Raw genomic sequence first — 11,875 nt, forward strand, 5'->3', positions numbered from 1 at the left:
GAATAATAAAACCGAATTTTGTCAAAAAAAATATTTTTTACTATGTTAGCCTACGAACTTTTCAGCCCAACTGTTATTTGTTAGCTATCAGAAAACGCTGAAATAAGTGCCATACAATGAGGTGTTTTTCCTCAATTAGCATTTTTATGTGGAAAATTGTCATTTTTTTAAAAAAAAAAACAGAAATTCGATTATCTTGAAAACTACTAATTTTCGGACGGGATATCATGTGGTACAAATTTATTGCAAATTGTCTCTACTTTAACCCCTTTCGGGGAATACATCTAATTACAAGTCACCCTGCATAATTAGCACTGTAGCCCGAGCGCCCGCTTACATCATACGTACAAATTGATTCATCATTTTCGAACAAAGGCTAATGCAATAATTTTGTATTGCATATTCTCTTAACATTCACTATCTTACACTACAACTAGCATAGCAACTTTGATCGGATGAGAAAGTAAAGTGAAAGAATAGATGATAGTAAGACAGAATGCGAACTGAAATAGACAATGGTCTCCAATGAAGAAATTTGTTTCAATGAACTAACCACTACAAAAAAAGTAGCCTAACGCAATTTTCTTTATTAGTTTATCTTAAACTTAACTGCTTTACACAAAAAAATCACGGAGTTTACATTGGGTAAGTCAATAATTCTTTCGCATGTACAAACGTTACATCAGAAAAACATGTGCCTCACAATATCGCAATCTAAACCATTTATTATTAACGACCTAACAAGCGATAAATTAATGGCAATTAAAATTTCAGTAAACAAGAAATGCATAAAGCAGTTAAATTTTCAGCGAATAATAAATGATCGATAAAAAAACCTTGTAACAAGTACAACTGCTATGTAGACAACGAATATACTGGCTAGATTCTTTAGTTCTTAAACTAACACGTGCAAACTAAACTAGACTGTTAAAAGCAATATTGGGTTTAATAGCGTTACATTCTTGCTCGTTATACAATGCTATCACACATTCACTAGTTGAATTTACGCTGCCTCGTTCTTTTCTTAGTTTATCAACTTGTCGAATGTCAAGACACACTGAACGAAGTCAAAGTTTTTCCATCGCTTAAAAGTCATATTTAAATTAAAAAACTAGTCCCATTCTAATAAATATTATGGCCAATTCTCCAATCATAAACAATATATAAATTACTTCCACCTTTTATTGGTGTTTTAATGGCGTAAAAAATTAACAGTTCTTAATTTTTTTATTTCAATTCCAAGTTTCAATTCTGTTTGTGTACCCCGATGTGGCAGCGATGCTATTTTGTATTAATTTGGAAGAGCAGCATTCTCGGATATGTTTTTTAAGGTATGTTACAGGTAGGTTCTAACTCTTGTGTAGAAAGATTTTACTAACATCCAGTTAATTGTCAATTAACAAATTGTGCAAGGTCTATATAGTCATATATAGCCGTTTTGTATGTGAACCAACCACTTCCATATCTTGGTGAACGTTTGGAATATGGTCCTCATTTATAATGTTAAAATTGATGCCACAAAAATAACCCTACATCAATTTGCATATTTTAAAATTACAATAATTTATACTTTTGCTGTGTAGTACTTCCAGACTTTCCGTGCAGCTCTTTAAAGTATTAAGAACGAGATGTGAAAAACAAATCCTATTCTGTTAAGTTGGAACATTTATAATAATAAATATTATTATTATTAAAACAATGCGAATAAATATAGCATTATTTGTTTAAGTTTGTGAACTTGCTCCTAGACATGAATTGAACAAGCACACGAACGACGTTGTAAAAAACTGTTTTCGGAACAGAGTTATAAAAATGGAAAAACTTTGGTTTTAGCTTTTATAATGACATTAGTTGTACTTTTTGTGGAGAGATCAAAGCCTTTTATAAACACTGAAACTTCTGTTTGGAAGAATAGCCTGTAAGGGAAGCAATATGATTTATGCATTTGCTGTTTCTCTGAAATTTAGTATTAGACTGACCGGTCTAATTCTCATAGCTAACACTAACTATTGTACTTCATTATGTAACATGCATTTTGTTATTTAACGTTGCCTCTCTCTCTCTCTCTTTAGGTTAATCGTGTCGATTGGATGAAATAGACATAGATATTTAGTCCTTATTTATCACTTAGTCCTCTTCAACTATTTGTGACATTTATCGAAAATTTCAGTGGTCTGAGATACAACAACAAACATTGCAGTTACAACGCAGGTTCTTTGCTTGGATAACTGACAGCTTTACAATTACAACAATAATTTCGCTTTGGGATAAGGAAATTATTGTTCACTATTAACATTCTCCCAGATGCACAATTTTATAAAAACCGAGAGAAGCGATCTAGAGTAATCATTGCTTCGTCAGTGTGTAGGCCTCAGACAAGTCGGAGTAGATACCGTATTATTTTTATTTGTAATGATAGTATTTTAATAATAAGAATGATGATATAATAGCAGCTAAACATTTTCAATATTTTCTTCGTTATTAGTACTCTATTTGTAGGTCCTAATATCTGTGAAGTTTTCGGAGAACTTCGTTTAGATAAGCTGAAAAAGTGGGGAAATAATTCTGATGGGACATGCTTCGGTTGATATGGTTTTTCCTCTCGCTCTCTCTCTCCATCTATCTATGTCTCTATCTTTCCTATCTTTCTGCTCTCTATATTATCTTTCTATATTTCTCTTTCAGTATTTGTCTCATTTTCTCTTTCTATTCATATTTTCCTGTCTTTAATATTTCTTTCCTTCCTGACTATATTTCCTTTCCACCTTTCTTTTTTGTTTTTCTTCACCTATTCTCTCTCTCTTTCTTTTTTCGTGCGTCAAGCGCACGGTATTTGGAACGCACACAGAAGAGAAGTCGTTTATAGAGCGCACGTGAAGGTCACATAACTGAGTCACCCTAGCATATCCAAGGTGCAGGCAAGGAGGAGATTTAAATTTGTAAAGTGGGTTCATTCTTTGCAAAGTATTTGTAGTGAGAAAGTCGTGGTTCAGAGCGTTTTGTTTTTGTGCAGTTTTCTCAAGAGTAAACCTAGTCTTCTGCTCGACGGATTTCGGAACCGTGTTGGCCGCCAAACTGAGAACATTATCCACTGGCGGTGTGTGAAGGAACGGCAACTCAAGAGCAAGGGTTCAGTGGAAACATCATCGATCAGCAATGTTTTGGAATCGGCATCGCATCAATGTGCGCAAAATCCGGCCGACAGTTCCGAAATTTCTTTAAATGAGGAGATGCTGCGACTTTCCGACGGGACGAGCTTCCATATGTTCGACATAACTCTGAGTAATGGAAAGAAATGCATGGTGTTTGGAAGTGACAGTGGCAGAAGTTATTACAATCCAGAGACTCTTTCTTCTTAGACGGCACATGCAAAAGCTGTTCTAAACAGTTTCAACAGATTTATACAATGCACGCTGATTGTGGAATTTCAGAAAAAGAAACAAAACATTTTTCCAGTGGTGTACGTCTTACTGGAGGATAAGAAGACACGGGACAAATGATCCGGTTAAAGGATGGAACAACAATTTCAACAGGATCGTTGGAGCACCGAATCCGAACGTTTACCTACGCCTCCAGAAAATGAAAGAAGAAGCGGAAGAGATAAGCGGCAGGATAATGGCTCAAGACTTCGGAATCCAAAGCAGGAAGGGGATATGCAAGGACATTGAAACGAACAGACGCATACAAGCCATTCTAGAAAAATATGCTGAAACTTACGACCTGCTTCGCTGCCTGAGAACTCTATCGTATGTGACCAAGTTTGATTGAAAGCCATTAACCTTATGTGACGAGGCTATTGCCGACTGAAAATATATTATTGTGAAAATTTTTGACGAAGCTGACTGCTAAATTAAAAAGTATGAATCCTAAATAATATGATGAAGCCGTTGCTAATAGACAACAACCTTTAAACCACCATTGTGCATTAGATTACACATTGTCCAGTCCCAAGTCTAGAAAAAAAAAGTGTGAGGGAAGGCTGGCATTTAATCATAAAGGTACAAAAATATGTGTCTACTGGATATACAGTCCTTTAAAGGTCATTCAGGAAGTGTGTGCTCCATGTACGAAATTTCCTTTGTGCGCTCGATGAACGTGCGCTCATCGCACGACACCCGTTCTGTACATATTTATTTTCAATCTTTCACTTTGTTTGCCTCACTCGTACTCTCTCTATACACACACACACACAGAGAGAGACACACACACACGTACATACATCTCGCTCTCTTCCCCAATCTTACATTCTCTTTTTGATTCTCCTTCTTTTCTCATTCATTCTCTGTTTATAAAACTTTTATTTTTTCCGTTCTCTCAAATTCTTTTTCTCACACCCTTCTCCCTCTCCTCCTCTTTGTCTTTCTCTCTCGCTATCTACTATGTGAGTTTTGCTCCACTATGAATAATTAACCGTCGTATTTAAAATGGTTATAGACGTTACTTGAAAATTTCTCGGACAGGCTATTTAATCACAATAAAATATTATTTAGGCCTATCTATTTATTTAAAGACATGACACTACAGGCAAATGTCCACTAACAGTCTCTTGTATTATAACACTGTTTGGTACACAAAATATGCAATCAGCAGAATTCATAAGGTACAATACTATGATAATATATGTTACAGTAATATAAAAATTAATATAAGATTAGATATGAAAAAGAAGTATAAAGTAGTAACCTGACAGGTGAGGTTAGAACTTACACATGATAACCAAGAAAATAACCAAGGAGAAACATATGAGCTTCACCTTACATACAAAGCGATGATATATAGATGTAATGATAGTAATTAGTAATTAGTAAATAACACAAAAAGAAAAAGAAAAAAGAAAAAATAGGATGGACTCTTTCGCCTGTACATTAAGAGACTGAACTACTAAGCAAAGTTAAGTCTGGTGTTGGAAGTAAGTTTCAGTTTCCCTTTGAACCTTCGAGAACTTTGGAAGATGTCTATCTTGTCATATGACTTTGCAATTTCGTTATATAACCCACACATTCTCCGAGTGGGTGCCGCATTGGCTGACTTTGTTTGAGCTCTCGGTACTTGAAACAGCTCTTTCCGTGGTCTTACCTTATCGTATGGTACATAAAATAGGATTTCTGAGAGCAGCTGAGAGGAGTATAATGAGTTGTTTAAAAGTTTATGTAAGAATGTATCTTTTATCGCCTAGGGATTGTACATTGAAGTATTTTTTAGGGTATGATAAGGAGTATACAGGAACCTTATAACGATAAAAGTTGTTTTGGGCTGTTTGGGTAGCAGTTTCGTTTACGCCCGAACAGATTTTTGTTTTACATTTCTAGTTTACACTCTAAAACTGCTTAAGAAAACCCAAGGATTCTTTACTGTTTTTTATTACAAACTTCTAAAATAAACTAGCGGTTATTAAATTTTTAATTTGCCCTGGAAAGCTGGAGGGCTTTGTTTTACATAGTTAAAACTAATACAAAAATTACCTCCAGTTGCCTTAGATTAATCTTAGGTTATAAACTAAAAGTAACATAAGTTAATAAACAGAAAATATACACTTTAACCTCAAGTAAAATAATATGGTCGACCTACTTACTACATTTACTCAGCGCTGCACTTTCACTTTTACCTTGATCAACATTTCGATACGAAAGTGCGGGCCTCCCCGATGGCACAGTGGTAGCGTCGTCGCCTTGTAATCAAGGTGTCTCGGGTTCGATACCCGGTGGAGGCATAAGTGGTTCGGATCCCACTTTAAACTGTAGGTCCAGTCCCGATTAGCCTTACTGTGCATAAAGTGGACTTAAAACAACATATCAATCAATCAATCAATACGCAAGTGCACATTTCGAGAGCTCTCGACACTAGTGGGGACTGGAACACTTTTCGCAGAAGCTCCTTGATATCTTCTTTCCCTCGAAGTCACTCACCGCCGAATTCATGGTTCAAAGGTCGAGCTTGGTCTCAACGTCGCCACCAGCACGATTAGCAATTCTCAGTTCGCAACTACAAACTTGCAGTGTTCCTTTCACTTTTCGCGTTATAAAAGTTGCCACGAGAAAATAGTCTATATTTAAATAAAATTCCGCGCGCTCTTTTCCCAATCACGCGAACGTTCAAATGTCCGGGACACAGGTCTCTGTTAACCGTCACTTAGTCAAACGACTTCAACAAAAACAGTCCACGAATATATGGGACTTGCTGCAGATAGCACGATCGAGTTCGCGAAGTCACCGTTTCCACAAATCTCGACGTCCACTGCTGCATGCTAACTCTTGCAGCCAACGCGGCCTTCCACTCAAAGGCTAAACAAAGAATGCTCGAAACACTTCACCGCGTTTTTCTTTGTCCCTTTGCAAACTGTGTAGTAAGGACAGTTCATTTTGCCAGAGGGGTGTTAATCTCTCTATCCTCCTTCTTCTCGGAAGAAATCATCTATAACCAGTGATGTGCGTCTACGCGTAAACAACGATAGTCTACATTCTACACGTAGACTATTTTATACACGTAGATGACGTAATCTATGTAAACAACATGGCGAAAGCTGATAACTTAGCAATGGGCGCCGTGGAAGTAAAACAAAATTATACTGCGTGTCAGTTGCTGATGTGTGAGCAGAACTTTTCGTACGCTCTCTTCCAAATTCGAACAATTTCTCACCTAGGGAAAGAACCTAATATAGGAAATATTCTAATGTTTTATGGGAAAAGAACTAATTTTGCCTCACGACTGCCATCTGTTGTTCTTTTTGCACACTATGTATCTTCTTCCATAGTTGATGATAGAAGAGAAAAGAGAAATTTTGTTTTAAATAGGATTCTTTTCAGTTTGTTAGGAACCAATATATTTGAAAATGTCACTTTCTTTCATGAACACCTTGAAAATTAATTTTAATGCACTTTAGATTGTCCACGTAGGCTATGTAAACTAAAACCCAATGTAATCTACATGCGTTGTTTACACTTAATCTACGCGTAGATTACATTGGGTTGTAGTTTACATAGACTATGTAGACAATCTAAAGTGCATTAAAATTAATTTTCAAGGGTTTCATGAAAGAAGAGTGACATTTTCAACTACATTAGTTCCTAACGAAATGAAAAGAATCATATTTACAACAAAATTTATCTTCTCTTCTATTATCAACTATGGAAGAAGATAAATAGTATGCAAAAAACAACACCAGATGGCAGTAGTGAGGCAAGAGTGGTCTTTTTCCCATAAAACACTAGAATATTTCCTATATTATTTTTTTCCTAGGTGAGAAATTGTTCGAATTTGGAAGAAAGTATGAAAAGTTCTCCTCACACATCAGGAACTGATACGCAGTATAATTTTCTTTTAATTCCACGGCGCCCTTTGCTAAGTTATCACCTTTCGCCATGTTGTTTACATAGATTACGTGATCTACGTGTATAAAATAGTCTACGTGTAGAACGTAGACTATCGTTGTTTACGCGTAGACGCACATCACTGGTTACAACCTAAACTTCTCAAGAGAATTTTCGCAAGCGTAGAAACTGCACAGCCAAATCCTGTTTAATTTGATATTTAATAGTACAATCGTTGTAATTTTTCTTCCAGCTTTGGTGGTGCTGCTGGTCTCGATTGGAAAGGCGGTTGATGGAGGACAGGCAGACCTTCTGGCTTGTTCCTGCGGTCGTATTTTGTCCACCGTCTGCGGCTCCGATGGGGTAACCTACCCCAACCGTTGCGAACTGGAATGTGAGAAGTCCCAAGTTAACTCAGGTAAGCCATTTCAAGTTACGTTTATTTCATTTCATTTTTGTTACTTAGAGTCGCTTTTGTTCCACTTTTGGCTAATCGTGACGATGAGGAAGAGCGATTAAATTGATGAAGGGGCCCTCACAAGGAACACCCATACCAAGGGTGGGATTCGTACCTGGGACCCCTGGCATTGTAGCGTGCTGTGCTAAGCAGTTCGCCAAGGAAGTCGGCTTATCTATGTGTATGCATGATTGGCTACTGCACCCAAGGACACTAACGTAGAGACTTGTAAAGGTAGATATCACATAGCTGCGTTCTAAGGGGAACACACTATTAAATATATATTATAGGGACGTGAAGTTTTCGTTTTCTTTTTCCCTAAATTTCGATGTTATTTTTTACTACAATTCGGTGTTATTTTTTGCCCTTTAGGCCAAAATTCGGTGTTACTTTTACATGCAATTTCACTGTTTCTTCTATGCTTAACATTTTCACATTATTTTAGTTTTAGTGAAAAAGAGAATAAATTTATGACTTACTATTGTGGGAAATGGCCAAATTTCTTCCATTTGGAAAACTATTTCAACTCATCAGTCACTAAATATGAAATGTTTATTGAATCATACCATTCAAATCTTTGAACATTATTCATACACATCACATTTCCCTAACAATGCCAAAAAATCCCTCTGCGACCTCAAAATACCATTTTGTGTACACACACACATACACGTCCCCTAACCCCCCCGCAACACAACAGATGCTTCTCCCTGAAAATTTTCCCGTTCCTACCAAACTTCCCTTCTGGGAAAATCAGCGAGCGAATTCCTTTCCAGGATGAGGATAAACTCTGTGTCATGTCTGCTCCAAACTGCAATAAATAAAGCGCGACAATCTCTTTTGAATCGAACTTTCACCAGCTAGACTAGAAATGACAGATCTAATAGCGCTTTAAGTAGTTTTTTTTAACAGAAGAAGTGCTATCCCCAGTTTATATTGCATATTTCGCGGCGTTTTTCGCGTTAAAGTGCAAAATTCGCGTTATTTCGCGATTCCGAAACACTGAAAACTTGCCTCCTTAACTTACCCAAATACATTTTAAACACTTTATTTTGCTTTCCTTAACTTTTCGGTGTTATCGTTAAAGCGAAAACTTCACGTCCCTATCTATTAATTATTATTTCTAACTTCAAAATGTGGTTCAAAGATAAAAATGATAATCCGGAGTAATTTTAAGGGAAGTTTGCATTTACCATTTTGGTTTTCCCCCGTGTTCTTTCATTTGAAAATGTTTGATTTTCTGAATCTGGAGGGGCTGTAGCCCCATCAGCTCCCGCCTGCGTACGCCAGTGCCCAAAGACACGCAATTGAGTAGCTGTTGGCGCTGCCCTGCATCTCTTCTCAAACCCACAGAAAAATACTTTGGAGGTAAAAGTACAAATGTCTATGAATACAATACATATCTTGGAAAGTACGATTTATTGATTGATTTGCTTCATTTTACTTCGCTTTTTTTGCCACTTTTGGCCCATTTGCGAATATGGGGATGAGTGATGGATGACATGATGAAATGGACACTCACAAACATCCATGCTCAGGCCGGATGTCGGCTGGAAAGTATGAATTTACCCTAGAGTAATATTATATTCATGTTCATGTTCTTTCTTGCTAATATTGGTATTGGAAAGTATCGGTTGGGGCTTATTTACCGATATTTTTTCGCCATTTTGATCGTTTATGCGTAAAAGTTGCGCGGAGTCTATTTATCCTGAAACGTATGCAAATTTCGAAGTTTCCATTGATTTTTTACCACAAATATGTGAAAAACTGTATTTTGCGATTACATAACAAATATTCTTATATTCTGATGTATTTTATTTATTATTATGAAGTACAACTCTGGTAAAACTGGTCCCACGAAGTGAAACAATGAAATATTTGAATATGTGTATAAATATTAAACTGACCATCTGACATAACTTGGCCTATAAGTTGTAACTGAAATTGTATATGGGTGGCAACAATGCTTTTTGCCACAAGTCTCCACATATAGAACCCCCTGACTTGCTGTTCAAACTAGATTCACGATTATTATTATTATTATTATTATTATTATTATTATTATTATAAATAGAATAGCCAATGTTAACATCAGAAGTGGTCGCCTTCTACAGGATAATCCCTACCAAGTGTCGCCTCGTATCACCTGAATTACTCAACTCTTGCCTTTTCGGAAACCAAGAACGCCTCATCCAGCGTTTCCTGTTCTACAGTCTACCAAGCCAATGCAATAATTTATCTAACCAAATAGACACTTTTGAAAATCAACCCCATTTTAGAAGCCTGTTGTGGAAATAAAGGGTGGGGCAAAAAAAGGTAAAGGAATTGTTACTTTTTTTGCCCCACCCTGTACTTACAAGTCACTTTATAATTTTACTTTATGTTGTTTCTTCTTGTCACTACATTCCAATATAAAATACCTATGCTGTAATTGGAATTTGTTGTTAGTGAATAAGGGAATTCTGTGTTTTGCATTAAATTGGATTTAGGGTAGATGTGAAATCTGTTAAAACCAACATAATAACTTTATATTTTCCAGCTTTGATAATGAAATCCGAAGGGATATGCCCAGATACTCAACAACCAAAACAAGAACACAAGGATCCAGGTCATGCAAACAGGGAACTTCATAGACAGCATCCACTACAGGTAACAGACAACCAGCCAGAACAGTTAAGTCTGAATCAAGGAAGAAGAGAACAGCCAGGACAAATACCGGCATTAGTTCTACAACAGCCACCACAAAATCTACTTCTACAACAAGGGAGAGTGGAACAGCCACCGTTAGGTCCAGAACATAGGGTAAAACCATGGGTTCCAGAACATGGTGAAAAACCATGGATTCCAGAACAGGGTGGTAAGCCGTGGATTCCAGAAAGAGTACAGCCACAGGAAGTACCAATGCCAGGAGAAAGTCGTTCACGAAAATCAGCGAAAGCAACGGAGAAGAGAAGTAAAAGGAAAAGGAAAAAGATTGGTAATCAGCGAAGAAGCAGGAAAATTAAGAAAAACAAGCAGACAAGCGGACTTAAGGAATTGTCCCCTCTTCGGGCTACTTATATGCAAGATGGTGTCGATTATGAGAATATTACATGAAAGTGCAGTTGTATGGGAGGTAAAGGTGTTTTTACTGTTTATCTTACAATGTCAAATATTCGTAACTGAATTTGAAGTTTGTTTTTCTGTACATAAGTAACCTTCATAATTGCCAATTCTTCGTATATATTTCTATCGGTAAAAGGAACATTAAACATGTACTTAAAACTCAACTTTATGGGTCATTAATTCAATAATGTATCGAGATTGATCATCCCTCCTCAACTCAAAATGTCCTCACACAGACAACATGGTCAGCAACATTGTCATTGTACACTATACGTTGGTTGGATTGGATTGGATTGATTTGATGTTTTAAGTCCACTTTATGCACAGTAAGACTAATCGGGACTGGACCTGTTGCCAACTCTCCGGCGATATGGCCAGGGGGCCAGGGGCGGGGGTGGGGAATCAAGTGTGATATCATTGAATAGCTTTCTTTCACTTATTAAACAGGTATTTTTTTCGTTTTCCGATTCGATGTGTATTTCTCACGATATATGATCGTTCCGGGACTTTTGGACCACCCGGTATGAGTTTCACAAACATGCATTCTCTCTCCCCTTTATCCCGCTCTCTCTCCCTATTTCGTTTGTATGTCTTTCCTCATTTATATTTGCAGATGTACGTTTTCTTATTTATCCTTTACATATATTTTTCCTCTGCTTGCGGCGAAGGGACTCTACGCAATCACCTATTGATGGCCTCCCCGATGGCACAGTGGGAGCGTCCTCGCCTTGTAATCAAGGGGTCACAGGTTCGATACCCGATGGAGGCAAACAGTGGTTTGGATCCCACTTTAAACTGTAGGTCCAGTCCCGATTAGCATTATTGGGCATAAAGTGGACTTAAAAACACAAAATCAACCAACCACCACCTATTGAAAAAAGCGATTGGCATGTCCTGACCATCAAAATCTGTTGCTGCTCAGGGTTTTCCCTCTCTATCACTTCTTTTGTCTTTCCTGTGTCAGTCTTGATATAATCTCATCTTTTCTCTCACATTATAGTCCCTT

At 37.0% G+C, this 11,875-nt stretch overlaps 1 protein-coding gene across 1 annotated transcript; it reads left to right on the top strand.

Annotated features, from left to right (window-relative positions):
* The first annotated feature begins 1,242 nt into the window (after positions 1-1,242).
* Positions 1,243-11,033, top strand: LOC145999966 (uncharacterized). Its single transcript, XM_083137260.1, has 3 exons — positions 1,243-1,342; positions 7,561-7,725; positions 10,304-11,033. The coding sequence occupies exons 1-3, from the start codon at positions 1,279-1,281 to the stop codon at positions 10,858-10,860; spliced, it is 786 nt and encodes a 261-aa protein (XP_082993386.1). The 5' UTR covers positions 1,243-1,278; the 3' UTR covers positions 10,861-11,033.
* Positions 11,034-11,875: the final 842 nt, after the last annotated feature.

The sequence above is a fragment of the Lepisma saccharinum genome, chromosome 16 (assembly GCF_977018435.1).
Source record: "Lepisma saccharinum chromosome 16, izLepSacc3.1, whole genome shotgun sequence".
In the NCBI taxonomy this organism is placed as follows: Eukaryota; Metazoa; Arthropoda; class Insecta; order Zygentoma; family Lepismatidae; genus Lepisma; species Lepisma saccharinum.

What these genes read in the sequence shown, in the direction of transcription:
- LOC145999966 (XM_083137260.1), top strand. Translation starts at nt 1,279, where the DNA reads ATGCTATTTTGTATTAATTTGGAAGAGCAGCATTCTCGGATATGTTTT. An exon ending in TTTTTTAAGGTATGTTACAG is followed by an intron (nt 1,343 to 7,560) that starts GTAGGTTCTAAC and finishes TTTTTCTTCCAG; the next exon opens with CTTTGGTGGTGCTGCTGGTC. An exon ending in GAAGTCCCAAGTTAACTCAG is followed by an intron (nt 7,726 to 10,303) that starts GTAAGCCATTTC and finishes TATATTTTCCAG; the next exon opens with CTTTGATAATGAAATCCGAA.